General features: G+C 40.8%; 1 protein-coding gene across 3 annotated transcripts; it reads left to right on the top strand.

Annotated features, from left to right (window-relative positions):
- The first annotated feature begins 14 nt into the window (after positions 1-14).
- On the top strand, positions 15-26,743 carry INPP1 (inositol polyphosphate-1-phosphatase). Of its 3 annotated transcripts, none has more exons than XM_082631126.1 (6): positions 15-274; positions 15,056-15,323; positions 18,115-18,175; positions 21,396-21,596; positions 23,911-24,085; positions 25,982-26,743. In XM_082631126.1, exons 2-6 carry the CDS (start codon positions 15,120-15,122, stop codon positions 26,547-26,549), a joined length of 1,209 nt encoding a protein of 402 aa, XP_082487252.1. In that variant the 5' UTR covers positions 15-274; positions 15,056-15,119; the 3' UTR covers positions 26,550-26,743. The 3 variants fall into 3 exon arrangements, with proteins under 3 accessions (XP_082487252.1, XP_082487251.1, XP_082487250.1); XM_082631125.1 differs by having other exon boundaries at positions 15-388; XM_082631124.1 differs by having other exon boundaries at positions 15-392.
- The last annotated feature ends 51 nt before the right edge of the window (positions 26,744-26,794 follow it).

Raw genomic sequence — 26,794 nt, 5'->3', positions numbered from 1 at the left:
GAGGGCGGCGGCCTGGCGCATGCTGCGGTCTGCGATCCCGGGAGAGCGTGGCCGCGCGCCGCCCGGATGCGCCTCGCCCTCCGATGACCACCGCCCCTGCTCCCAGCCCCTCGCCCTCTGGCTGAGCCTGCGGCCAGACGCCTGGCGCCCCTCGGCTAGCCTCCGACGCCCGGCCACCTCCTCCTCCGCCTTTTCCTCCTCCTCCTCCCCCGCCACTTCCGTTTTCTGGAGGGAAAGGCTGCAGCCTCCTTCTGGGCTCGGCATCCCGGCTTAGGTAATACACTTTCCTCTTTACGCCCCCCTCGCCTCGGCGCCACACCCTCCCTTCCTGCTCGGATCCGGGTCCCCGGGCTGGGCGACCAGCACGCACCCATCGCCTCTCCGGAAGGTAGGTGAGTAAATCTGGGCCAGCAGGGCTCCTTGCCTCTCCGCCCGGCCTGTGATGACCTCTGTCCGCTGAAGCGAGGCTGCCACCCGGCCCGGCCCACATCGTTGCTGCAACCAGCCGGGCGGAGGAGCTCTCGAGTCCTGCGGCTCCCTGGGCTCCGCAGAAACGACCCGAAAGAAGTAGACGGTGGGAAGAAAGATTGGCAAACACTTTTTTTTTTTTTAATTCGATCAGCATTTTTAGGTCGAAGAAGCTGATCTGACAGTTGTCGAGAGCAGTGGCCCGGCTTCAAAGTGTAGATGGCGTAGCTGTCAAGCGCCCCTTGGTTTTGCTTTGAGAGATGCTTGTTAGTGTCCATTGCTGCTGGCTGCCACTAGTGACCTACTAGTGACCTACTAGATGAGCGTAAAATAACATGAAGGGACTATATTTGGAAAAGTCTTTGCCTCCTTGCTTTTAATTCACTGCATTTTGAAAGGCGGTCTGGTGAGACGTGCAGAGTTAGTTGGTGTGGCCAGAGTAGAGTAGTGGGGCGGGGGGATGCGGATATTTAACATGGGTTTGGCCGAATCGTGTATACCGTTAGACACGAAGAGCCTGAAAAAAATCCCTAGATTATTTAGTACATTCATGAAGAATACATATAAACAATCAAGGTGTGTACTTTGGAGATTTTCTGTTTTAAAGCAAATTTTAAGGCATTGAATAAGCAGAAGTTTGCCCACTGTGTGAATGGCGTTCACTTCAAAAGAACAGTGGGTTAAGGCTGTGTGGATAGACCACTTGAGTGCATCCCACATGTTGAATAAAACATTTTTTGTCCGTTTTGCTGTGATTCCTAGCTTTGAAACCAAAGAAGTTGGTAAGGATCAGCCCTGCTCAGCCTGATAATAGTCTAATAATGAAAATAATCCACCGAACTACTACTATTGACTGATGAGTTAGCTAAGTGACCTCAGTTTTTACCTTTTAAAATAGGTTATAGAAGGGGGGAAAAGGGGCAATAGAAGAGTTCATTTTTTCAAGGCAGATATTTGTTTGCATTCGTTTTTAGAATCTACTTTATTTTTAAGCTTTTGTGGATTTTTATACTACTCTTAGTCATGAAGAAAATTATGTAAAAGGCATAAAGTTACATTTTACTTTTTCATAGAGAAAGCTACCGTTTCTTTTCAAGTTATTGGACTAAAATCACCACTTGGTTGGAAACTGCAGCTTGGACTCATGCCATTTAATGTGGAATATCTTATTACAGATTTAAATTACAGCTATACTTGTGGTAGTTCTGAAAAAAAAGATCATGTCTTATTTGACATATAAGGCCTGTGAAACAAAAGTTATAAAGTTATTCATTATCTATTTACTTCTGCTTTTTTTTGTGGCTGCATTGGGTCTTCGTTGCTGTGCACGGGCTTTTCTCTAGTTGTGGCGAGCGAGGGCTACTCTTCGTTGCGGTGTGCTGGCTTCTCATTGCCGTGGCTTCTCTTGTTGCGGAGCATGGGCTCTGGGCGTGCCGGCTTCAGTAGTTGTGGCTCGCGGGCTCAGTAGTTGTGGCTCAAGGGCTCTAGTGCACAGGCTCAGTAGTTGTGGTGCGCGGGCTTAGTTGCTCCGCAGTGTGTGGGATCTTCCCAGACCAGGGCTCAAACCCATGTATGTCCCCTGCATTAGCAGGTGGATTCTCAACCACTGCACCATCAGGGAAGCCCAGCACACATTTTTACATGTTCAGTCTCTTTTTTGTGGTAGGCAATCTTAATTCAAGTCCTTTAATGTTATAAGAGCATTTTATTAATGGATTTTTAGTGCAGATTACTGTGATAGTAATCTACAGCAAAATATTGTGCCTGATCATTTCTCTTTCATATAACAGACTTATTTGTTACTTTTTCTGTGTTCCTAATCAGGGAAGACCAGCATGTAAATTTTAGTAACTTATTTATAACTTTTATTAAAATGACCCAACACCATCTAAAAAAGAAAAAACTTTATTTCAGTATAAAATGTGGTCAATTATATATAAAAACAAATTGACAAAATAAAGTATTAATCTATAAAATAATTCATTAAGATGAATTACCACAATGGAAAATATCAGTTTCTTTCTCCATTCCTTTTCTTTCTTTCTCTTTTATTTTGCTTTTCTTTTTTTTTCTTTTCTTTTGTTTTAGGGGTGGAGGAGGGTTGTTTTGCTTTCTTGTTTTTATTTTTAATCAACTAAATGTTAAAAATCTTTTAACTTAATTATCCAAGTTTAAATTAATGTAAATATTTGCTAACTTTTTCAATAGATACTTAAATTTGTCCTTTTCTTTACAGAGTGATGATGGTTAGGTTTCCCTCGATGCGAATGAGAGTTGTAACAAATTGCACAGGATTAAATTCAAATGACCAAAGGAAAATGTTATTTAATATTGTTTAAGGTAATCCTAATGTACTTAAAAAAGATTTTTTTTATCATCAGTAGTTTTAAAAATAGGATCTTATCTTCCAAGTTCTAGAAAACGCCTCTAGTTAATTCCTGAGAATTTGCAAGAATCACATATAACCACATATAATCCCAGTTTGATCTGGGAATCATGAAAGGTCTGTTTTAAAAATATGGATGTGGGCTCCCCTGGTGGCGCAGTGGTTGAGAGTCTGCCTGTCGATGCAGGGCACACGGGTTCGTGCCCCGGTCTGGGAAGATCCCACATGCCGCCGAGCGGCTGGGCCCGTGAGCCATGGCCGCTGAGCCTGCGCGTCCGGAGCCTGTGCTCTGCAATGGGAGAGGCTGCAACAGTGAGAGGCCTGCATACCGCAAAAAAATAAAAAATAAATTAAAAAAATAAAAATATGGTTGATTGTAAGCTTCATGTATAGCAAAGAATGGGGGAAATAGAAATGAAAGCTCAGAACAAAAAGTAAATATTAACTAGCTTAGACATTTATCTTTGGTTGAAGCATTAGCAAGAATGCAAGAGCATTGAGTATATTTGTATATTGGAGTGGCTTTAATGAGCCACTTATATCATTTTAGTACTTAGACCTTTTCAAGTAAAAGGTACTATAAATATTCTTCTATCATTTTATATTCTTTTGAAGGCATATGTTACATTCAGTATTATGTATTGTTGTATTCAACATCTCTCAATATCTGTTAAAAATAAACATTTACCTCTACAAAATGGAAGTAGAATGATAAGAGATATGCTGCCATAAACCCAGCCTGCCAAAATGATACACAATGTGATCGCTGACCTTTACTTTCTTGCTATAATATTCAGAGAATATATTTTAGGTCATGTAATTTATCATTGCAGAAATAAATAATAATAACCATCTTCTAAGAAGTTCTGTAAAGAACTCGTTTGAATCATGTTTCCTAACAGTTATCATCCTAAAATTTGCATAATGAATAATCCCTTACAGATTAATTTTAGTGCAAGAAAATCCTTTTAAACATGTTTAATGGAATGAAAATCAGTCAATTAAATTACAGAACTCCCACTGTGTATCATGAGGAGATGGAAAAAGTGTGTATCCTGCTCGAAAGGAACCTACAGCCAATTAGAGAGAGAACAATGGTGCCCCAAGGGCAGGCATGGGGGTGTGGGGCTTAGGCCTTCCTAATAATGTTCATTAACCCAACCCAAACCGCTGTAGCATATAAACACACATTAAGTATAAAAACCAGCGTGATTGCAGTGCAAAATCAACTACAAGGCAAAGAGCCTAGTGCCCTCTTTCAACTTAATTTTCATGACCCCGCCCCAACCTTTTTTTTTCATTCAACCAACAAATATTTATTATGCCCTTATTAGGTAGATGATAAACATTAAAAGCCTTAAAAATGTACATTTTTTAAGCCTGTAATTTTATTTGTATTTTACTCTTTAAAAAATTGTAGTAAAATATATATATGACATAAAATTTACCATTTTGACCATTTCCAAGTGTGCAATTCACTTGCATTAAGTGAGTTACCATTGTTATGCAACCATCACCACTATCCATCTACAGAGCTTTTTTTTTTTTTTTTTTTTTTTGGCGGTACGTGGGCCTCTCACTGTTGTGGCCTCTCCCGCTGCAGAGCACAGGCTCCGGACGCGCAGGCTCAGCGGCCATGGCTCACGGGCCCAGCCGCTCCGCGGAATGTGGTATCTTCCCGGTCCGGGGCACGAACCCATGTCCCCTGCATCGGCAGGCGGACTCTCAACCACTGCGCCACCAGGGAAGCCCTCCAGAGCTTTTTTATCATCCCAAACTGAAACTCTGGATCCATTAAACAGTAATTCCCCATTACCTGCTCCTCCCCGCCCTGGTAACTACCGTCCTACTTTCTGTCTCTATGAATTTGACTATTCTGGTCAAATATAAGTGGAATCATACAATACTTGTTCTTTTAAGTCTGGCTTCTTTCACTTAGCATAATGTTTCCAAGGTTCATCCATGTTGAGGCATGTACCAGAATCTCATTCCTTTTTAAGGCTGAATAATAGTCCAACCTCTTTTATATGGAAAGTGGATATAAAAAAATAGAGAAGTTTTGAACTGGAACAGACCATAGAAATCATTCCCTCCAACCTCTCTGTCCCTTCTTTCTTTTCCTTTTTTATGTTTACAGAAATGAGGAAAACAAGTCCCTGAGAGCTTACACATGTGGCCAGGGTTTTACACCTGGTTGGTTAAAGGCCAAGCAGAGCCTAAGAACCAGCTCCCCTGTGGCCTAAACAAGGCTCTTTCTACCACACACCCACGGGTGGCCCACATAGACCATAAAAGGCAAGTGTTAAATGAGTTGGTACGGAAAGTAAGTGTTGCAAAAGTTCAAAAGAAAACATAAAATGACTGAAAAACGTTACATGCAAAAGGAAACCTTCAAAATGGATTTGAGGATTAATACGATTAATGATAAGATTAACAATTATCAAAGCTATAAATAATATTCTGCTGGGAAAGTTTCTATAAGCCATACATCTTTCTTTTTGCCTTGAATTAGGCATTAAATTTGTATTTTTAAAAATATTTATTCTTTCCCACAGTTAAGATAGCTACACTGAATCTACTTCCATTTTTTTATATTCTATGTGATTTCAGGTTTCATTTGTGACACCTCGGTTGTATGCTAAAAACATCTCTTAGCATGTAAAAGTTTAAACATATAGTTGGAAGACAGCAGAAAGAAAAGAGTTTCTATTTAGTGAAAGTGTTTCTCACTCCGGAGAAAAGATAAAATAGGGTCACTAACAAATTTAAAAGTATTTCTAAATGGAATATTTTTTCATACTTTTCAAATGCATTCTGGGAAGACATTGAAATGTATACTTTAGGCAAGTATTATGCTAATGTGGAATACTTATTATGTAGGTCAACTTGCATTTTTTTCCAGCATTTAATTTTTGTTACAAAAAAGACAATATAGTTGACCCTTAGCCGACCAATGCCATTATTTTTAGTCACAGTAGCTATAGCTTTCCCTGTTCTGCTCCTGAATAACTAGTGAGAAACAGAGCTGACTGTTGCACCTGGTGTTCCCTTAAATTGTCAAATAAAAATTAGATGAGTGACATTGCCTGTCCTCAACCCAGATTTACTGGATCAATATCTCCAGGGGAGAAGTCTAAAAATCTGTATTTTTAATGAGTGTTTCAATTGATTCTTGATCTTACTAATTTGGGAGACACTACTTTAGCACAAGCTCCCATTTACAAGCTACCAGAACAACATTTGAGGATAGAGGACTTCTTTGTGGTCTATTGCTTTGAGCAGCAGCAGTGAGCAAAAATGCAGGCTACTGTGGTCCAACAGTAGCCTTACTAGACCTAGAGTGAGGTAGACTTGATCAGCTTAGAAATGGGTGTGTTATGTCAACGTTATTTGAAGATGGGAAGAAGGGAGGGAGAAATGTGAAGGTTAAATAGATGGATTTACATATCCCATATTTAATGTCTTCTCTAACAAAACCAAATTAAACTTACCATTTTTGTCTATTTAATCAAGATAGGTCACCTCCAGATGTCAGAGCATAATATCAGATTCCGATTTGGTGCTCAAAAATGTGGTTCAGTTGCTAGTCATCCAGATACAGCTTTGGTTTTTTTTGTAAATGAATGTAGAATATATGTAGGCTTTGATATAAATAAATATGGGCCCATGTGCCTAATAACACCTGGGTAATGCTGATAAAATACAAGTATAGTAAACAATATGACAAAGATGAATTCTGTATTTACAAAGCTAAGAGAAAATTCATAAGCCAACATTTATTGAACACCCCTGAGGTATGTGCTAAGAGTCATAAGAAACCATGCACGTTTAAATCTCCTGCCAGACAAGGGCATAGATAAGCAAACCAATGTACAGTGTGTTGGAGAGCTGAGATAGAGATTTGTCCTGCCTCTGTTCTCCTGTGATCCAGGTACCCAAGATGGAGGGTCAGGCATGGCTCCTGGAGGAGCCAACTCTCTCTCCACACACACACCCTTTAAAAAACTTTCTATCTAAATAGAAATACATACAGAAAAGTATGCAAGTCCTAAGGGTGTAGCTTGATGAATGTACACAAAGTCAGCCCACCCATGTAACCATCACTCAGATCTAGAACATTCCCAGTGCCTAAAAGCCCCATCATTTACCCCCATCAATAACCCCTCCTCCTTCTCCAAGGGTATCCACCACTGCAGCTCTCACACCGTAAGTTAGTTTTCCTTTTTTTGAACTTCAACTAAATTAAATTGCTCCACGTATATTTTTTGTGTCTGACTTCTTTCGCTCAGGAGTGTTTTTGTGAGATGCATACACGTTATTGCCTATAGCAATAATTCATTAATTCTCACTGCTATATAGTATTTTCTTTTGCAAATATGCCACAGTTTATTTCATTTTAGTGTTGATGGTCACTTGGGTTATTTCTAGTGTGAGGTTACTGCAACAAATTATGCTGATCATAAATATTCTTGTACATGTCTTTTAATGTATATGTGCAGGAACTTCTGTTGAGTACAAGTCTATAAGAGAAATTGCTAGGTCGTAGGTTATGCTTATATTCAACAAATTATAAACAGTTTTCCAACATGGCTGTACCAGTTTCATTCACACCAGCAGTATGAGTCTCATTGCTCTACATCCTCATCAAACCTTGACATTTTCAGTCTTTACTTTTAGCTATTCGGTTGGACATGCAGTGATACCCTGTTGTGACTTTTAAGTTGCATTTTCCTGATTATTAACAAGCTACACTATCTTTCCATATATTTATTGGCCATTTGAACATCTTTTATGAAGTATCTGTTCAAGTTTCTTGCCCTTGAACTGATTCTGAGAAGGTGAGTAGACATTAGGCATGAGGCAGGAGGAAGGGCATGTCAGCCAGAGGGAACAGCCTGTGCAAATTAATGATCTGCCCAGAGCATGGGAGTAAATGGACAGATGGTGGGAAATCAGCCACTAAAATGCTAAACTGAATCAGAGACTATGAAGGGATGACATCAACATCACAGAGATCAAAGTGAAACAACACTAAAGAAGTAGAGGCAGTCCCATGCTGTACTACTTAGTGGATTCTGAGAAATGTGTGATGATCAAATATCTGAAAGTTGAGCAAAGCTCATACACTGGAAGGACAATTCAGTTTCCGATGACCTAAAAGGTAGTGTTTGTAAATGCCTGTGAATGCTTGTGGTACAGTTTTCCTTCTGGCCTAGGTAACCAGGTGGGTAGATGAGCGTCTCCTAGGGATGTCAGGGGAGGCTATTGTTAGCAAGTTGCACTTTAGCCATTGCTGGTTACTCCAGTTGAGCCCATTACATACTTTGTGTGGGCCCACTTCTGTTCCCCATCCTTTCTGGAAGCTTCCATTCTTTAAACTACTCCCTAAAGCAGCCCTAACCTGGAAGGGGAAGAGGAACAAGGTCTCTGTTTCCCCTACAAGAGCAATGTGAGCTAATTTAGAGCCTTGGCCAGCCCCTCAGCATGTGCCCACCTAGGGAGAGTCCTGGCCAGCTGCACCCCTTTGAGAGAGGTCACCAAAAACACTTCTTGTAAAGCACCCAGGTATTTCATGGAGGTCGGACATTCTTCCCCAACAGTAATAGCAGTCAGGCAGGGCCACCACACAGTAATTTCAAATTGCCAGTCTTCAGAGGATGAGTGACAGACTGAATTCAGTTTATGAATTGTGGGGATGGGGTGGAGTCATTGTCTAATGGGCAAAAATGTGGGCTCTGTAAAAGTAGTAGGTTATCTGCAGGAAGCAATGAATGTCAACAGAAATGTTTTGACCTACTTGCCTATTCATTAGTGAGCAGTTCTGTTTTGTTGAGGGCCCTTATCTATGTTGTCACATTTCTGTCACCGTGAGCAACACAAGGGCATGGACAGGTTCTGGTACAAGCAGGCTCATCACACAAAAACAGACACCCTTGGCTCTAGAATCTTCACAAATTTCCCGACAGAATATCCCCCTTGACAGAATAGTGACCCTCCTGAGCCATCTGTAGATGGTCTACCATGAAGCCAGAGTAGTCTTCAGCCTCCGGGAGCCAAAGTTTCCACCCAGACACCCAGAAACTGAAGCAATCAGATCTGGCCTGCATAAAGGAACTTTTTTCTGGGTCACTCAACGAATTACGAGTAGTTTCCAGCCTTTTAGATTTAATGGAGTAGTAAATTTTCAGAAAAGATTTCAGTGACCCCTATAAAGTTGCCAACTTCTTATTTTTCAAGTAAGGACTGTGATTGTGGGTTCTGTGAAGTTGTATTTAATAGTCATAATTGTCATTAGTCATCTACTATACGCAAGGCTCTGTGCTTGGTACTTTTCCAGAAATACCTCTTTTGATCTTCACAATGTCCCTGCAAGACATGTATTATCTTCATATTACAGACAAAGAGAGAGGCTCAGAGAGGGTAGGTAAATTACCTGATGCCACACAGCTAGTTGATGGCAGAGCCCTGGTTTTCAACCCAGGTCTATCTGATTCTGAAGCCTATGCCTTTCCCATTTTACTGTTTATCACGTCTGAAATATGTGTATATTATTCAGATATGATTTTTAATATCTGGTGTTCTGATGAGATGATAAGATGGTCAGAAATTAAAATTGAGTTTTGTCTTTGTAGAGAGATTTGGGCTTCCAGGAAAAGTCTTAAGAGCTTTTTTTTTTTCTAGTTGGCCTACTTCAGTTTACTCAATGTTTCTCTAATAGATGTGAAAATTCCCTAAAAGCTAAAGAGACTGTTTCTATCTGACACTGTGACACGATCTTATGTAAACATGTACATATACATTTGGTCTGAGATGGTGAGGAATGTAACTTCTTTAAACCTGTTCTGCTCAAATGTGACTTGAAATGGATTGTCACAAAATAAGGCTTATAAGAGTATTTCAGTGTTCACTGATCATTAATGATTTGGCTGTTAAAGTGAGTAGCTCCTAGTGGGAAAGTTTGTCTTACAGAATTAAACCTATTGACCACATAAACAGGAAAGAGAACCCTACCCCAGTTCCCTGTTTGGCCAGAAAAAAGAAGACAAAGGAATAGATTGGGTTGGCATTTGCTAAGATTGTCAAGGTCTCTTTGGGCTAAATTGTATTCTCTCTAAATTTGTATGTTGAAGCCCTAACTCTCCTGTACCTCATAATGTGACTGTATTTGGAGATAGGGCCTTTAACTTAACTCAGTTCAAGGTTAAGTGAGGTCATATGAGTGGGCCCTAATCCAATCTGAATGGAGTCTTTATAAAGGAGGGAGAGACGCCCACAGATGCTTGTCCACAGAGGAAAGTCTGTCTGCAAGCCAAGGAGAAACCAACCCTGCTGACACCTTGGTCTTGGACTTCCAGTCTCCAGAACTGTGAGAAAATAAATTTGTTGTTTAAGCCACCCAGACTGTGGCACTTAGTTATGGCAGCCCTAGCAAACAAATACAAGAGGAATTAGATATTCGGCATGAGCTGACCCCCTCCCCGCCCCTCATGCCAAGACAGCCAGTTAAGAGAGGTATCAGTAGAACATAGATGAGCTTTTACTATCCAGCAAAGATGGTTTACACTGAGACTAAGGATCAGCTAGGGGAAAGGTTTTTCTGAGAGCAGAAGGAAAGTGAGTTTCAAATAGTGATTTTTTAATGATCAAACTACTGACAGCTATCAGGGAGGTGTGTGTGTTTCTCTCCTTTTTGCTATATAAGATACCTTATAATAATAATATTCTTGCGATTATTTATCCAGTGATTGCTCATTTCTTCCCTTAGTTAACAGCTAACAATTCATGAAAGGATTTTATTGGCTAGAGCACTGGCTAACAGTGTGCTCTAGTCAATAAAACTGGGTTTCTGCCGTTTCACCTGGGCTTAAATCTTGTCCCAGCCGCTTCCTAGCTGTGTGATTTTGGGCAAATTATTTACCCTCCTGTGCCTCAGTTTCTTTATCAGTAAAATAGAGATAATAGTACCTTCTCCGTAGGGTTGTGTGAGAATTAAACGAATTAACATATGTAAAAACATATGTAAAGTGCTTGGAAGGATGCCTGCCATATAGTTAGTACCTAATAAATGTTAGCGATTATTATTTTAACTTGGGCTTTTTCTCTGCATATGAATAACTGTTAGCACATGGTTTCACCAAGATATCTGGCCACCAGGTGCCAGCCCCCCTGAAATTACCAGCATAGTATTAAAGGTGAATGAACAGCCTGAAGAACAGTAGCTATTAAATCTCAGTGTTTAGCATCATCTAGGAGGCTGACAAAACTAGATTCCTGGACCCTGTCCCCAGCGATTCTGATTCACTAAGTTGGAATGGAGCCCCAGAAATCTGTCTTTTTAATAGGCGCCTTAGGTAATTCTAACACGTGGTTGCCAGAATACCCATTAAATACTAATCTAAAGGAATTTCTTCTATATTCAAAGCTATTAAATTATGGTAAATGTCATAACTTACTAATCATGTATCTATAATAATTTTCATTTAAAGTATTTGAAATGTTTAAATAAAGCCAACTTAGGTCAATAACCCATATATAAACTTTTTTTAAATTTATTTATTTTTATTTATTTATTATTATTTTTGGCTGTTGGATCTTCACTGTTGTGCACGGCTTTCTCTAGTTGCAGTGAGTGTGGGCTTCTCATTGCGGTGGCTTCTCTCGTTGCGGAGTACAGGCTCTAGAGCACACGGGCTTCAGTAGATGTGGTGCGTGGGCTCTAGAGTGCAGGCTCAGTAGTTGTGGCTCACGGGCTTAGTTGCTCCCCCGCATGTGGTATCTTCCCGGACCAGGGCTCGAACCCATGTCCCCTGCATTGGCAGGCGGATTCTTAACCACTGCGCCACCAGGGAAGCCCAATAACGCATATATAAATTTGCTTTTAAAAATCATCTGAATGATAATTTCCACGAGTGTTAATACAAGCTATTAATAAACTCGAAGAAATTCTGTATTGGATGTAGCCCTCAGTTTCTCTCAAGTTGAGTCCTTCAAAGTGAGGGCAAATTGTCCATTATGCCCCTGAGTGTTGTGGCCTGGCTGAGTGAATTGAATTGAGGACAGATGGAGAGAGAGATACGGAAGCAGCTTGCAGAGAGAAGCACAGAGGACCGTGGCTCATTCATTTGGAGGAAATAGTCCATTCAGCCAGAAAGTAGCAGGCTAGCTATGCAAATTAGTTAGAAAGTCTTGCATGTACATGTTGATAGCTGTGAGAGATTTTTTTTTAGGGCGTTAGGACCCTGGAGCTAAAGAAGTTCTGGGTTCTATAGGATGGTTCTATAGGATGGCTGGAAAAGCCTAAGTCCTAAGCTGAAACTGCGAGTTCAACCTGGAGCTGGACAAGACACCGTAGTGTTTTCTAGGTTCAGAAAGGTGAAAGGTGATTAAGGTTGAGTGCTGGGATAACTTTGGAATTGAAAAATCTGATTTACTGTGTCATGATGAATTCTTAAAATCTGTGCACCTGTTAATTACAGGACTAAAGTTTAGAGCTGCTATTTTTTCCCCCATTGGTCAAGTTGCTGTGCTCAGGTGAAGTGAGAATGGTCATTATTGAGGAAATCAAGGTCAGGTTCAAAGGTGAGAAACTACAGATCTCTGGGCAGCTGTATAGAAACTTATCAGGACTAAGTTGGTGAGTTTTCCATGTGAGGAGAAAGGTGGTGGTGGTGCCTGGAGATTGTGGCCTGTGTGAGTAACTCACCTGAGTGTTCTGAGGGCGTCATAGGGAGAGATTCTTGGTTATCCAATGGTGTGGTGGTACGCTGTTTCTTTTACCAAAAAAAAAAAAAAAAAAAAAAAAAATTGACTTTAACAAAGTTAAGTAGAATAGACAATACTGGTATTGTTAATTTAGAAAGTTTTCAAACTGGACTCCTTAAAATCTTCATGCTGCTTTTAAGATAAAAAGCTGCTTAGGTACTGTTAGTTCATTGATTCTTTTTCCTTTACTTACAATAACCTCATAACATGTACCAAGGTATCAAAATAATCAAAGTTATTGAATTTATACACTTGGAGCTTCTGTATCCTACTGATATGTATGTATCCATGTGTGTATACATTATATATAACTTATAATTTAGAGCATAAAGATACCATAAATTGTTTCTAAGTCAAAGTGCCTCAGCTGTATTAATATAACCGTTTTTCTTAATGTTGAGGTTTAAGTCAACCAAAGTGAATTTTTTTAACATATTATTCAATCCTTGGGGGGAAAAGGCATTTAGGTAGGCAGGTGTTTTTGTTTAATTTTTAACTACTCTATCATCTCTACTACCTGATGTTTCTGTTGTCACTACAGTACCACTTTGTTTGGACAGTTATCTCTAGGAATTGAGGAATTCTTGTCCTTTGTGCTTAATTGTTCCAAGATATTTTAAAATGTCATTTCTTATTAGAAAAGCAGTATATATTTATTGTAGAATATTTGAAAATTATAGAAAAGCATAATGAAAAAAATCCTCCACAATTCTAGTACCCAGTGATAATTACCACTAAACCTCCGTTTATCATGAAAACATCACCTACTAGCCTTTCAAACTCTCTCTACATGTATATACAGAGTGCATGTGTGTATAAACACAAATTAGGAACATACTATGATACTATATATACACTTAATATTATAACATTAACATATATCCCTATTAAATATTCTTCAAAAATATTTTAAGAACTACATTGTAGTCTATCTTACATTGCACCAATGTTTAAGATTATTTTTAACTTTTTGCTACTGTCAATAATACTAATCCTTCTTCTGTGGAAATATTTTAACACAACTGTGACTTAACACAAAATAGGGCCAGACTGGAGTTACTGGCTAAAGGTAATAACATATCTGAGGATCTTGATACATTTTTCTCAAATTGCCCTGTGGAAACCCACTAGTTTGCACGCCCATTAGCAGAGTATCAGCACCTGTTTCACCACACCTGCAAGAATGAAAATTAACTTTAAAAACAGTTTTGCCCATCTAATAGTGAGGTAGCATGTCTCATTGTTCTTATTCACTTTCCTTTTATTACTGTTGAGGTTGGACATATTTTCTTAGGGTGGCTGACCCATAATCTTAAGTAAATAGCATATATTTTTTAAAGCAGACCTGATTAAGACAAAACGGCTATGACAATTCGCAGTTAACTCCATTGCATTGACATCTTCATTGTTGTACTAATTCTCAGCCTCCCAGAGTCCATTAAAGGAACTTTTTTTTTTTTTTTTAAAGAAGTAGAGTATTTGTTATGATAAGGAAAAGCCTGAGCTTCTGGGTGAGCCCTGCCGGTTAGTCTTGTGTAACCCTAAACAAGTTGCTTAACTTCTCTAAGCTTCAGTTTCCTTGACTGTAAAGCAGGGCTGATAATCCTCACACTAATTCTCACAATGCTGAGATAGATAGGAATTATTAAAGCATTCAGTAAAGTGCAGCTACTATTGAAACTGAGAAATGTTTCTCTCCTAATTACCTGATAGGTATGTCAAGGTGTGGTAGCATGCCTCTTAGAAGCCAGAACTTTTCAAGTCCCAACAAGTTGCATGTTTGAATTCACTTTATTATTTAAACTTGCTAGAAGAGCAGCACAGCTAGTGGGACTTTTTTAATAGAAAAAAAAAAAAGGTGATTGGAGTTGGGAGATCACCTGGATTGCTAGCCCAGTGTGACCCAGAGTCCTGCAGGGCACAAAGATGCTTGCTGGTGTGGTGCTTGGTACCTTAGAGAAAGTTGCCCCCAAACTGATGGGATAAATGGGCTTTCACTTCTTCCTTCTTCCTTTGGGGAAAAGGGTGAAAGAAAGAGCACTATTTTAATAATGTTGTTGCTAAGCTTTTGTGCTCATTCGAAGGTCATTACGTGAACTTGGCTTTTCCTTTAACTTAACATTGTGCTCGTGTATCCACCTGCCTATTGGTCTAGGGTTTTGTAAATATAATGTAGATTCTCATTCAAATTCTTTCTTTCACTGAGAAGTCAGTTCTTTGCATAATGGATTTGAGACTATAAATCTTTTGATCTTTAAAAATAAGTTTCAAATTTTAGATGATATCTAGTCTTCCACCTGGAGGATGCGACTGTGATCTATATAGTAGCTGTTCAGCCATGCTGACCGGTTGACTGCCAGATGGGTTGTTAGCAGTGCCGAGGCACCCTGACATCACTCTCTGAACTGCTTTCTCTTTCACATTCTTGTACTTTTCCAGCTGACGGCCCAGAGGGTGGGTGCCGATTCCACCAGACGCTGCAACTGAAAAGCCAGGTTCAGAAATGTCAGGTATCCTCCGGGAGCTGCTCTGTGTCTCTGAGAAAGCTGCCAACATTGCCCGGGCATGCAGGCAACAGGAAGCCCTCTTCCAGCTGCTGATAGAAGAAAAGAAAGAGGGAGAAAAGAACAAGAAGTTTGCAGTTGATTTCAAGACCCTGGCTGATGTACTGGTACAGGAAGTTATAAAACAGAATATGGAGAACAAGGTAAGAAAGGTCCCAGCCAAGGTAATTGCAAAATATTTGCCCCTGTGGTTTTTCCCCTCTATAGAATAGCATCCTTTCTCCTCACCACCCCTACCCCCATTACTAACACCTTGGATTCTAATAAACAACTTGGGTTTTTCCCCTTGTTTTGACTACAATATTACCAAAATGTGTGCTGCAGAAAAAAATTTTAAATATAGAAAAATAAGAATCCTCTTAATCCTAACACTAGAGAAAACCACAGCTGTTTTGCTAAATATTGTTAGAATATTTTCCTTCTGTGTGTGTACATGGCACATACAATTTATTTCAAAAGAAATGAGAACATACTGTTTTATAACTTTATTTTAACTTGATATCTGAAGTCCCACCTTTTGACATAATCATTTATCTAATGGTTGCCTCAGTTATGGGTTCATAGAGTCCTGGAGACTTAAAGTCTCCCTTTATTTGAGTAGGAAAACATTGTTTGTAACTAACAATGATTGTAATTCTAGGTCTTTTAAGCTGACTGGGGAAAAGAAATTATATTCATAAGTAGTAATAACAAACAATAACATTAGCAGACACTTATAAATGCTTACTGTGAGCCAGGTACTGTGCTAAGGGCTTTAAATATATTAATTTAATCATAACAATTTTATGAGGTAAGAACAATTATTTCATTGTAATGGATGAGAAAAGGGAGACACAGAGAGGTTAAATAACTTGCCTAAGGTGGCACAGCAAGTGAATGGCAGGGCTGGTTTTTGAACCCAGGCTGACCGAGTCTGTGCTCTTTGCAATACTATATTGCCTTTTTATGGTAATCTAATAATTTCTTTTCTTTTAGGTTTGGGAGGATAGAATTTTATGTCAGAAAGCCCTACAAAATATTAGAATTGTTTCTATGAAATTCTCAAAATATTAGGAATCACTTAGAATCATTTAAGGGAATTCTTTTTTTTTTTTTTTTTTTTTTTTTTTTGCGGTACGCGGGCCTCTCACTGTTGTGGCCTCTCCCGTTGCGAAGCACAGGCTCCGGACGCGCAGGCTCAGCGACCATGGCGCATGGGCCCAGCCGCTCCACGGCATGTGGGATCCTCCCGGACCGCGGCACGAACCCGTGTGCCCTGCATTGGCAGGCAGATTCTTAACCACTGCGCCACCAGGGAAGCCCCTAAGTGAATTCTTGACCATAGGCAGGAAGAGAGAATAAATTGACCCCTTGAAATTTCTATAAACTGTACTTTTTCATGTCCTATAATATCCGGCTCCAATAAACTAAAAAGGAAGCAAATTTATTCTTGTTACTGATCAAGAGCTGGGTGGAAGGGATGGTTGAGCAACTGGATTAGAAATGTATCAACGTTAAGTTCTGTGGGCTAATATTTGCCCCAGAGCATTATAACGAGTTCAGGCAGTTGTTCATTCATGAAGTATATGCCAGGACTTATGAACACATAAATGATATTCACTTTTGGCTTGTATAAAATAGTTTCATGACTCTCCTATACTGTAGCCTCAGAAAGGGTTTCTAGGCAGGTTGTGGGAAACTGAAGCTTCAGCCCTGGATGAATTGGTGAATCGGCTCAGTGCCAGCCCGTGTTGATTTGCATTGTTCTTTTTTTTTTTTTTTTTTTTTAATTTTTGGCTGCGTTGGGTCTTCATTGCTGTGCACAGGCTTTTCTCTAGTTGCAGTGAATGGGGGCTACTCTTCATTGCAGTGCGTGGGCTTCTCGTTGCAGTGGCTTCTCTTGTTGTGGAGCACGGGCTCTAGGCTCGCGGGCTTCAGTAGTTGTGGCACGTGGGCTGTAGAGCGCAGGCTCAGTAGCTGTGGCACACGGGCTTCGTTGCTCCGAGGCATGTGGGATCTTCCCGGACCAGGGCTCGAACCCATGTCCCCTGCACTGGCAGGCGGATTCTTAACCACTGCACCTCCAGGGAAGTCCCGACTTGCATTGTTCTTTAAAAGAGTTAAAAATAACCAGTAGTTGTGGGCATTATTAAAGCTACTGGCCATCTGTGAATAACTGAGCTCAAATATTTGAAGCATTTCCTTGCTTTTATTGCTTGAGAACTGTACTCATATCATAATTCAGCACATATTTTGAGAGAAATTATCTTTACTGCAGAGAAAATCTGAAGCAAAATGTGTCTGAAAGCTTCCTGGTCATACAGAGATGAGAGAAAATTTCTATTTAGCTTTTTTTTTTTTAATTCTATATTGGCACATAAATTGTTGGCAAATAAAATATTTCCCCTTTTTTGCTATATCACCTTCCTAGCCTGATGGCTAATGATACTTCCAACAGGTACAGAAAACACACCTAAAAATGAAAACAAAATCAAATGTTATCCTCTGATACCTTCTATCCAGTCTCAAGTAATCATTTCAGGTACTTGGTCAATAACATTAACTTGTATAAGGTACTTAGGTACTGTTTAGGAGCAAGAGTAAAACATCTCCTTTGTAAACATTCTAGCTCTATGGCCCTTAACTAGAAGGATGAGGTTTCTAGAAGTACTTCTGCAGACTCAACAGAACATAAGGAAACCAGACTTCTACCATGATTTGGACTTTCTAAAGGGGCAAAGGATCTGGAAAATATTAGAAAACTAAGTACTGAACCAAGTTGACGTCACTTTTTATACTTGTTATACTTGGATTAATTTCTGGAATTGTAAATTTCAGATCTAATTGTGCTATTTAATTTGAAGTATAAAATGAAAATCTGTTCAGAATTGAACGTAAATGTGGGATTTTTGTTTTCTTTATTGTTGTATTTTTGTCATACTCTGAATCATTCAGTTTCCAGGCTTGGGAAAAAAAGTTTTTGGAGAAGAATCCAATGAGTTTACAAATGATTTGGGTAAGTATAAAAGTCTTAATGTATTTTTATAACTTAATTATCATATGGTATTTTTATTTTCTTTTTTTTTTTAAGATGTTGGGGGTAGGAGTTTTTATTAATTAATTTATTTATTTTTGCTGTGTTGCGTCTTCATTTCTGCGTGAGGGCTTTCTCTAGTTGTGGCAAGCGGGGGCCACTCTTCATCGCGGTGCGTGGGCCTCTCACTATCGCGGCCTCTTGTTGCGGAGCACAGGCTCCAGACGCGCAGGCTCAGTAGTCGTGGCTCACGGGCCTAGTTGCTCTGCGGCATGTGGGATCCTCCCAGACCAGGGCTCGAACCCGTGTCCCCTGCATTAGCAGGCAGATTCTCAACCACTGCGCCACCAGGGAAGCCCCTATTTTCAACTTACATGAAGTAAATGGATGTTTGGAGGCCTTTCATGTAAATACATATTTGAATGTTAAGCTTCATTCAATACTTCAGAATATCATGCCATTTACGACAGGGAGATGTGGCATCTTAGGATTATTAGCAAGTCCACATGTATTATTCTAGATATAAATCTGTAGCATTTGAATAACGTATGATTTAACCTTTGGGAAAGTTGCCTGGCCCTTTGGGAATCTGATGGAAGTTATAGATGCCCCCAGAAAGATGCACATCTACACAGTTTTGCAGGCAATTTCAAGTCCAAGTAAACCCATTTGTGGACCTCCTAGGGAGTCCATAGACCTTGGCTGAGAATGTAGAGGAGGCCCTGTCCCTGAAATCACCTCATGGCTTCTCTGGTCTCAGAACCTCTGTAAAGGGAGTTGGACAAACAAAAAGGTTCCTTTTACCACCAAGTTTTAACTCTTATTTAATTAGTTACCTGTGGACCAAATTCTCCTTTGATGGACCACCAGTTCCCTTGTGATAGAGAGGAAAATATCAAATCGCTGATCCTTTTTAGAGAAGCAAACTGTTTTTAGTTGTCTGGGTTTTTGTTTGTTTAATGGTAGAAGATTAAAATAGTGAACTTTAAACACTGCTCATGTGACAAATAGTTAAACATCTAGAGGCATGTTTACAAAGAAAACTAATTTCCGGATTAACTCTGAGAAAAATTTGTCTCCTTCATGGGCAGTGTATTAAAATGCACTTAATTCTATGACACTCAGTAAGAAGAAAGAAAAATCTCATTTAAACTTAAGATTAAAAAAACCACCTGTACAGGAATAAAGAGTCAGTTGTAGAGAATGGACTTGAGGACATGGAGAGGGGGAAGGGTAAGCTGGGATGAAGTGAGAAAGTAGCACTGACATATCTACACTACCAAATGTAAAACAGATAGCTAGTGGGAAGCAGCCGTATAGCACAGGGAGATCAGTTCGGTGCTTTGTGACCACCTAGAGGGGTGGGATAGGCAGGGTGGGAGGGAGACGCAAGAGGGAGGGGATTTGGGGATATATGTATACATATAGCTGATTCACTTTGTTATACAGCAGAAACTAACACGATCTTGTAAAGCAATTACACTCCAATAAAGGTGTTAAGAAAAAAAACCAAAACACCTGTGAGTAACCCGTAAGAAATCCTACACTTAAAATCCTGTTTGACTACTTCATAAACAGTTATTTTAATATTTCATTTATGTATCTAGAATTATAGGGGCAAAAAGGCATTCCATGTACATTTTCCTTAGAACTGAAGGAGAGAATGGGTTTAGCAGAGAACCATGGCGAAGGGGAGGGACTGGTGGATGAGGTGAGGTGAGACCGTTGAAGTTCAAAGGAAGGAGTTTGGATTTTCCTCTAAGCATGATCGGAATTCAGTGGCAAATTTTGTTTTTTTTTTTTTTTTTTTTGCGGTATGCGGGCCTCTCACTGTTGTGGCCTCTCCTGTTGCGGAGCACAGGCTCCGGACGCGCAGGCTCAGTGGCCATGGTGCACGGGCCCAGCCGCTCCGTGGCATGTGGGATCTTCCCGGACCGGGGCATGAACCCATGTCCCCTGCATCGGCAGGCGGACTCTCAACCACTGCACCACCAGGGAAGCCCTTCAGTGGCAAATTTTAAGCAGAGGAGTAATGTGATATGATTTGCTCCCTTGAATGATCCCATGACTTTTACTGAGTCTAGTGTAGGTGCTCAGCAAGTGGCAGTGATTAGCATTATTATTCCCCAACTTTAACAGTCTCATTTAATTGAATTGAACTACATGTAATTGACTGTTTCTTGCTGTTTCAGAATCATCATTGTAATAGACTCACACTGTGCTTCCCAAACTAAGGATCACATAAATCACCTGGGGATCTTGTTAGAACTCAGTAGGTCTGGGATGGGGACTGCAGTTCTGAATTTCTAACAAGTTCTCAGGTGACACAAATGCCGCTGTTCTTGGAATGGCTAGGTTAGCTAGGAGTATTTGTCTATATACCACAAAATCTCCAAAGTGCCATGTTTTCTTAATTTTTAAAAAATTTATATTCTGCGTTGCTGTGACTTTCTCTTGCTATTAACTTGCCTGTTTTTGCCAGCCTCTTTTCTTACTTTTGCGGGGGCTGGAAACCAGATTAAGCAAGGGTCTAAGAAGTGTCTTTAAAGTGATGGTAAAGCACCTGGACTCGGTAACTTGGGATTTCAACTGCAGAAGCAGATTTGCTTACATCCTGATTTCCAGTGGTTTCACAGAGAGCTATTCTATGTATGTCATTTAGAGTCCTACAGCTTTACCACATTTAAAGATTAATGTACTTCATCTTATGTTACTTTACTGAGCATAAACAATTTAGGGAGGTAGAAGCCCTTCTTTGTACTGATAAGAACTCCATTCTTTTCAATAACATACTCAAATGTGAATAGGGTGACCCACAGTATATTAAAAGGCAAAAGGCAAAAAATATAAAAGATTGATTATCAAGGACTCAGGGTTCTTAACTGGTCCATGAGCTCCCTTAAACTAGATACAAAAAACTGTGTGCATGTGCCCATGTGGACATTTTTCTGGAGAGTATGTCCTTTGACACCTGTAATTCATTCCGTACTGTTAGGTGCATGACTGACCACTGAGCAGCTATGACTTTATGAAGGCCACTGGGTGATTCTGGCAATCAGCCCGGTTAGGAAACACTGGTATGGATATATTGCCCTCACCTAGTCTGAGGTGCCCTCACAGCTTTTGTTTCTTCCCACCCCTCTGTTGTTCTTTCTCCCCTGAAACTTGAGATGCAATGGTCTTTAGTTTGTCTTTACTCTAGGGGAAAAGATTATCATGAGACTGTGTCCAACAGAGGAAGAAACAGTAGATCTTCTCAACAAAGTTCTTAACGGCAACAAGTTGGCATCTGAAGCATTAGCCAAGGTTGTACATCAGGATGTTGTCTTTAGCGACCCAGCTCTGGATACGATAGAGATCAACATTCCACAGGACACTTTGGGAGTTTGGGTGGATCCTATAGGTAAGTAGAGAGAGTGTTTGCTTTTGTTTATTTGCTTTCATTAGTAATCCTTTTTTTTTTTTTTTTTTTTTGGTGGGGGGTTAGAAAAATAAAAATTGAGGGCATGGTTTAACTCTCCTAGGAGTTTTAAAAGTTTTGAATTTTTAAAATGATAAATGACTTTCACTGCCATGGCCCGGGATCAATCCCTGGTCAGGGAACTGAGATCCCACAAGCCGTGCGGTGCAGCCAAAAAAAAAGAAACGAAGAGCCGAGGTGTGTGTTATATACTTATATCTATGACATATATCTATAACACATGTGTGTGTGTACACACATACACACACACACACACACACACACAAAGGCACATATACAAAGCTGAATTAACTCATTTTTGAAAGACCTCAGGGGCCAGACTGCTAAATATGAGAGAAGAATGAAGTGATAGCAGCTATAACTAATTGAGCACACATGCCATTTTAAGAACGTTCAGCACCAGCAGATTATTGCCATCTGGGAATACTGTCCAGCTCATCAGATTTTAAACAAAAAATCAAAATCCAGGTTTTTATGTGAGATCTCACAATTTAACCACTGGCTACTAATTCAGTTAAACAAGCAAACAATCAAGACCCCTATACAGGCCAAGCAAAACACAGCTAAATGTGACTCAGCAGTCAGTTTGTGAGTCCTGTGTAAACCTCACCATTAATTTTGTGGTCATGATTATGGTAGAACCATAATGTATAGCTCATTGTGTAAAAAGTGTAGGCCTCTCTCAATGATGCTACTAATGTAATGCCCTAGGTATTAACCTTCGGAAGTCCCCCTTTTTCCCCTAACCTTCCTGGCATATTCTACTCAGTACAACTGCAACCAATCATGCTGAACAGGCAAACTCCCCCCACCCTCCCCATCCTACAAGCACATTAATAATGATAGAAATGCCTTTAGTCATCAGAGAATTAGAGAATATTCAGCCTATGGATTGTATATGCAAACTAAGAATGTTTTCCAGAATCTTTTATTGCTTGAAGGTAAATCAGCCTCAGTTAAGGTTTTTGAGGGACAGAAACTTTGTATTCTTGTTCTATCCTGAATTGATTCTGTTAGCTAGCTCTCTGGATCTTGTGCCTGGCACATCCTTAACTGGGCATTAACTCCTTAGATGTTGGCAGTCAGCTGCTGGCATGTACAGTCTTTTAAGAAGAAACCTAGCGGGCTTCCCAGGTGGCGCAGTTGTTGAGAGTCTGCCTGCCGATGCAGGGGACACGGGTTCGTGCCCTGGTCCAGGAAGATCCCACATGCAGCAGAGAGGCTGGGCCCGTGAGCCATGGCCGCTGAGCCTGCGCATCCGGAGCCTGTGCTCCACAACAGGAGAGGCCACAACAGTGAGAGGCCCGTGTACCGAAAAAAAAAAAAAAAAAAAAAAAAAAGAAGAAACCTAGCTACTTGGCTTCTTTTTCTCAGAACTACCATCAATTTCTTCCTCTTCTACTACCATCATTGTCTCCTTCCTCCTAATTTGAGGGACAAAAACAAACAAACAAAAAGGTAATTCCACCCCTGACAGATTCCTGGAAGGAGGCTTTCCCATCCACCTTGGACTTGTCCTCTGATTAGTAAGAGCTCTAAGGAATCCCCTTGGTTATCCTGAGCTATTAGCTTTTAAATGATTTTGACATGTGATGGATATTTGAGTGCTTGTTATTTGCAAGGTGCTATGCTAGCTGCCATAGGAACTATAGACACGTCCTTTCTCTCCAAGACTATATAGTTGGGAAAATGAAACACAAGCAGCTTAAAAGTGAAGTACAAGAGGTCAAAAAATAATTCAATATAAGTGGCACCCAAAGGTAAAAACTGATTGGTTACTATCTTAGTCAGTTTGGGCTGCTATAACAAGATACCATGGACTAGGTAGCTTTTAAACAACAAATTTATTTCTCACAGTTCCAGAGGCTGGGAAGTCCAATATCGAGGTGCCAGCATGATTAGGTGAGGTCCTTCTTCCTGATTCATAATTGGTACCTTTTCACTGTGTCCTCACATTCTGGAAGAGACTAAAGATCTCTCTGGAGCCTCTTTTGTAAGACACTAATTCCATTCATAAGGGTTCCACACTGAGGACTTAAGTACCTCCCAAAGGCCCCACTTACTAATACCATCAACTTTTGGGGGTAAGAATGTTGGGGGGACATAAACATTCAGACAATAGCAGTTACCAAATTAGAAGAGAGAAACGATATAGTACAGGGTTTGCAGATGTATTCATCATCGTCTTCTAAATAATCATTTCAAATAATCCTAACAAATTTGCTTCATTTTTCAGATTCAACTTATCAGTATATAAAAGGTTCTGCTGACATTAAATCCAACCAAGGAATCTTCCCCAGTGGACTTCAGTGTGTCACTATTTTAATTGGTGTCTATGACATACAGACAGGAGTGCCCCTGATGGGAGTCATCAACCAACCTTTTGTATCACAAGACCTAAACACCCTCAGGTAAAAGATGAAAATTTGGGGTATATTATGTTTTTTAGAATTTACAACCTCAGCTTTGCTTATTGTCAAGATGATCTCTCCGCGTGACATTCCCATGACTCAGTAGATTTGGTATTCCTACTAAAAATCTGCATGTTTGAATTAACGTTCTTTTTACTCTCAGCCCTGGGTCTCGCAGCAAAATGTGACAACGATCTAATGAAAAGCTGAGTAGGTACGGCCAGGGTTAGGACCTGGCTCTGGGGTGCTCTCCCGGTAGGGCTGCCAGCATCACTTCCTTTTCTGCCTCCTCCCTCCTCAGGCTCCCCTGGACTCCTGTGCAGGGCACAGTTGCTCTGATCCATGGCCCATGCTTGCAGGGCTCCAGGGCATGGCAGAAGCCAAGAAGAAGCAGCTTTTCTCCTATGATTTCAGTTTTGTATTGAAATAGATAATATTTTTTTCTACTTGTATAGAACTGCATATTTTTTTTGATAAATTTATTTATTATTATTCTTTTTTTGGCTGCGTTGGGTCTTCGTTGCTAGGCGCGGGCTTCCTCTGGTTGCAGTGAGCGGGCTTCTCATTGCGGTGGCTTCTCTTGTTGCGGAGCATGGGCTCTAGGCGCACGGGCTCTAGGTGCACAGGATTCGGTAGTTGCAGCGCGCAGGCTCAGTAGTTGTGGCACGTGGGCTCAGTAGTTGTGGCGTGCAGGCTCAGTAGTTGTGGCGCACAGGCTTAGTTGCTCCGTGGCATGTGTGATCTTCCTGGACCAGGGTTCAAACCCGTGTCCCCTGCACTGGCAGGCGGATTCTTAACCACTGTGCCACCCGGGAAGTCCTAGAACTACATATTTGTATTGAACTTTGACTTGCCTTAAGCAACTAAGAATTGTTTGTTCTTTAATAGTTATAAACTACACCTATGGAATTTTGATAGTTTTCTTCTAACCCTGCCTTCTTCCAAACTGAAAGTGTTTGTTGTCTTTAAAGGGTCGTTAAGAAGTTAAAAATAAGTGGGACTGGATGCTGGCATAATCATGACCTAGAAATGGTTGACAAAGTAGCTAGTGGCATAGATCCTAGAGTGAGACTTCCTGGGTTTGAATGCAGATTCTATCACTGATTTACATTCTTTCACTTACATTCTCTAAGCCTCAGTTTCCGTCTCTGTAAATAAACTATCCAGCATATACAGTAAGTTAAACACTGAGAGATGATAGGTGCTATTTTCGTTGTTGCCAAAAATAATGAGTCCATCTTTCATGGTGTCAAAACCAAAGTGGAGCTTGTGAATTAAAGAATGAAAAGGCGTTACCAACTGAAGAAGAACTTAAGGATTGTGAAAGATTTGCAGATTGAAAAGATTATTTATCTGTTCATCTTTCCCCCCATTAAACTTCAAATGCCAAAAGTGGCAGTGAAACTTTGCGGGATTTCTGGCCTCCAGGACAGAGCAAATATTTTAGCATTGTCCTAGATGGGTGTGATAATACAGAGAAACTGAAAGCATTCCTAACCTGCAACAGCACAGGGAGTAACTTTTTTTTTTTTTTGCGGTACGCGGGCCTCTCACTGTTGTGGCCTCTCCCGTTGCGGAGCACAGGCTCCGGACGCGCAGGCTCAGCGGCCATGGCTCACGGGCCCAGCCGCTCCGCGGCATGTGGGATCTTCCCAGACCGGGGCAGGAACCCGTGTCCCCTGCATCGGCAGGCGGACTCTCAACCACTGCGCCACCAGGGAAGCCCGGGAGTAACTTTTAGAAATGAATTAGCTACTTGGTATCCATTTCTAAGCTTAAGGACATTGAGACCCATTATGTTATATATTTTTCATGTCATCAAGTTGGGAAGCCATATGAGCAATGAAAATCGAATGGGATAACCTACGGCCACAACCTGAATGTTCTCTTCCACAGGTGGAAAGGACAGTGCTACTGGGGCCTTTCTTACATGGGGACCAATATCCATTCATTTCTGCCTCCCGTCTCTACAAGAAACAGCAGTGAGACGCAGAGCCAGGTGACTCAAAACCCCAGCTCTGAGGCGGAATGCTCCCACCCGTTCTCCGCTGTCATTAGTACAAGTGAAAAGGAGACCGTCAAGGCCGCACTGTCACGTGTGTGTGGCGAGCGCGTATTCCGGGCGGCCGGGGCTGGTTACAAGAGCCTCTGTGTTGTCCTCGGCCTTGTTGACATTTACATCTTCTCAGAAGATACCACGTTCAAGTGGGACTCTTGTGCTGCTCACGCCATCCTCAGGGCCATGGGTGGGGGAATGGTGGACTTAAAAGAGTGCTTGGAAAGAAACCCCAGCTCGGGGCTTGACTTGCCACAGTTGGTGTACCACGTGGGGAACAGAGGCGCCGCTGGAGTGGACCAGTGGGCCAACAAGGGGGGACTAATCGCTTACAGATCAAAGGAGCGGCTGGAGACATTCCTGAGCCTCCTCCTCCGACACCTTGCCCCTGTGGATGCACATACATAGACGGGCTCCATCCTCACGGACTCGAAACCCAACTGTGAACCTAGTTTCCACCTCTCTGTCTTTTGAAGACAGCTTTGTCCTGTTGACAGTCAAAGTTCACCTTCTCTTTTGAGGAAGTGTGTTCATAATGTTAATGTCAATAAATGACTGATATTCGTGCCGCAGTTAAATGTGCGAGATTCTTTTTTTTTTCTTGCGGTACGCGGGCCTCGCACTGTTGTGGCCTCTCCCGTTGCGGAGCACAG

This window comes from Mesoplodon mirus (assembly GCF_964341445.2).
Source record: "Mesoplodon mirus genome assembly, chromosome: 8".
Lineage (NCBI taxonomy): Eukaryota > Metazoa > Chordata > Mammalia > Artiodactyla > Ziphiidae > Mesoplodon > Mesoplodon mirus.
The sequence above is the reverse complement of the archived record's forward strand: the minus strand, read 5'-3'. Positions and strand labels throughout refer to the sequence as shown.

Excerpts from the sequence above, each read along its gene's own strand:
- INPP1 (XM_082631126.1), top strand. The coding sequence starts at position 15,120 with ATGTCAGGTATCCTCCGGGAGCTGCTCTGTGTCTCTGAGAAAGCTGCC. Across the intron at positions 18,176-21,395 it reads TGAGTTTACAAATGATTTGG|GGGAAAAGATTATCATGAGA; the intron begins GTAAGTATAAAA and ends TCTTTACTCTAG. Across the intron at positions 21,597-23,910 it reads AGTTTGGGTGGATCCTATAG|ATTCAACTTATCAGTATATA; the intron begins GTAAGTAGAGAG and ends TTCATTTTTCAG.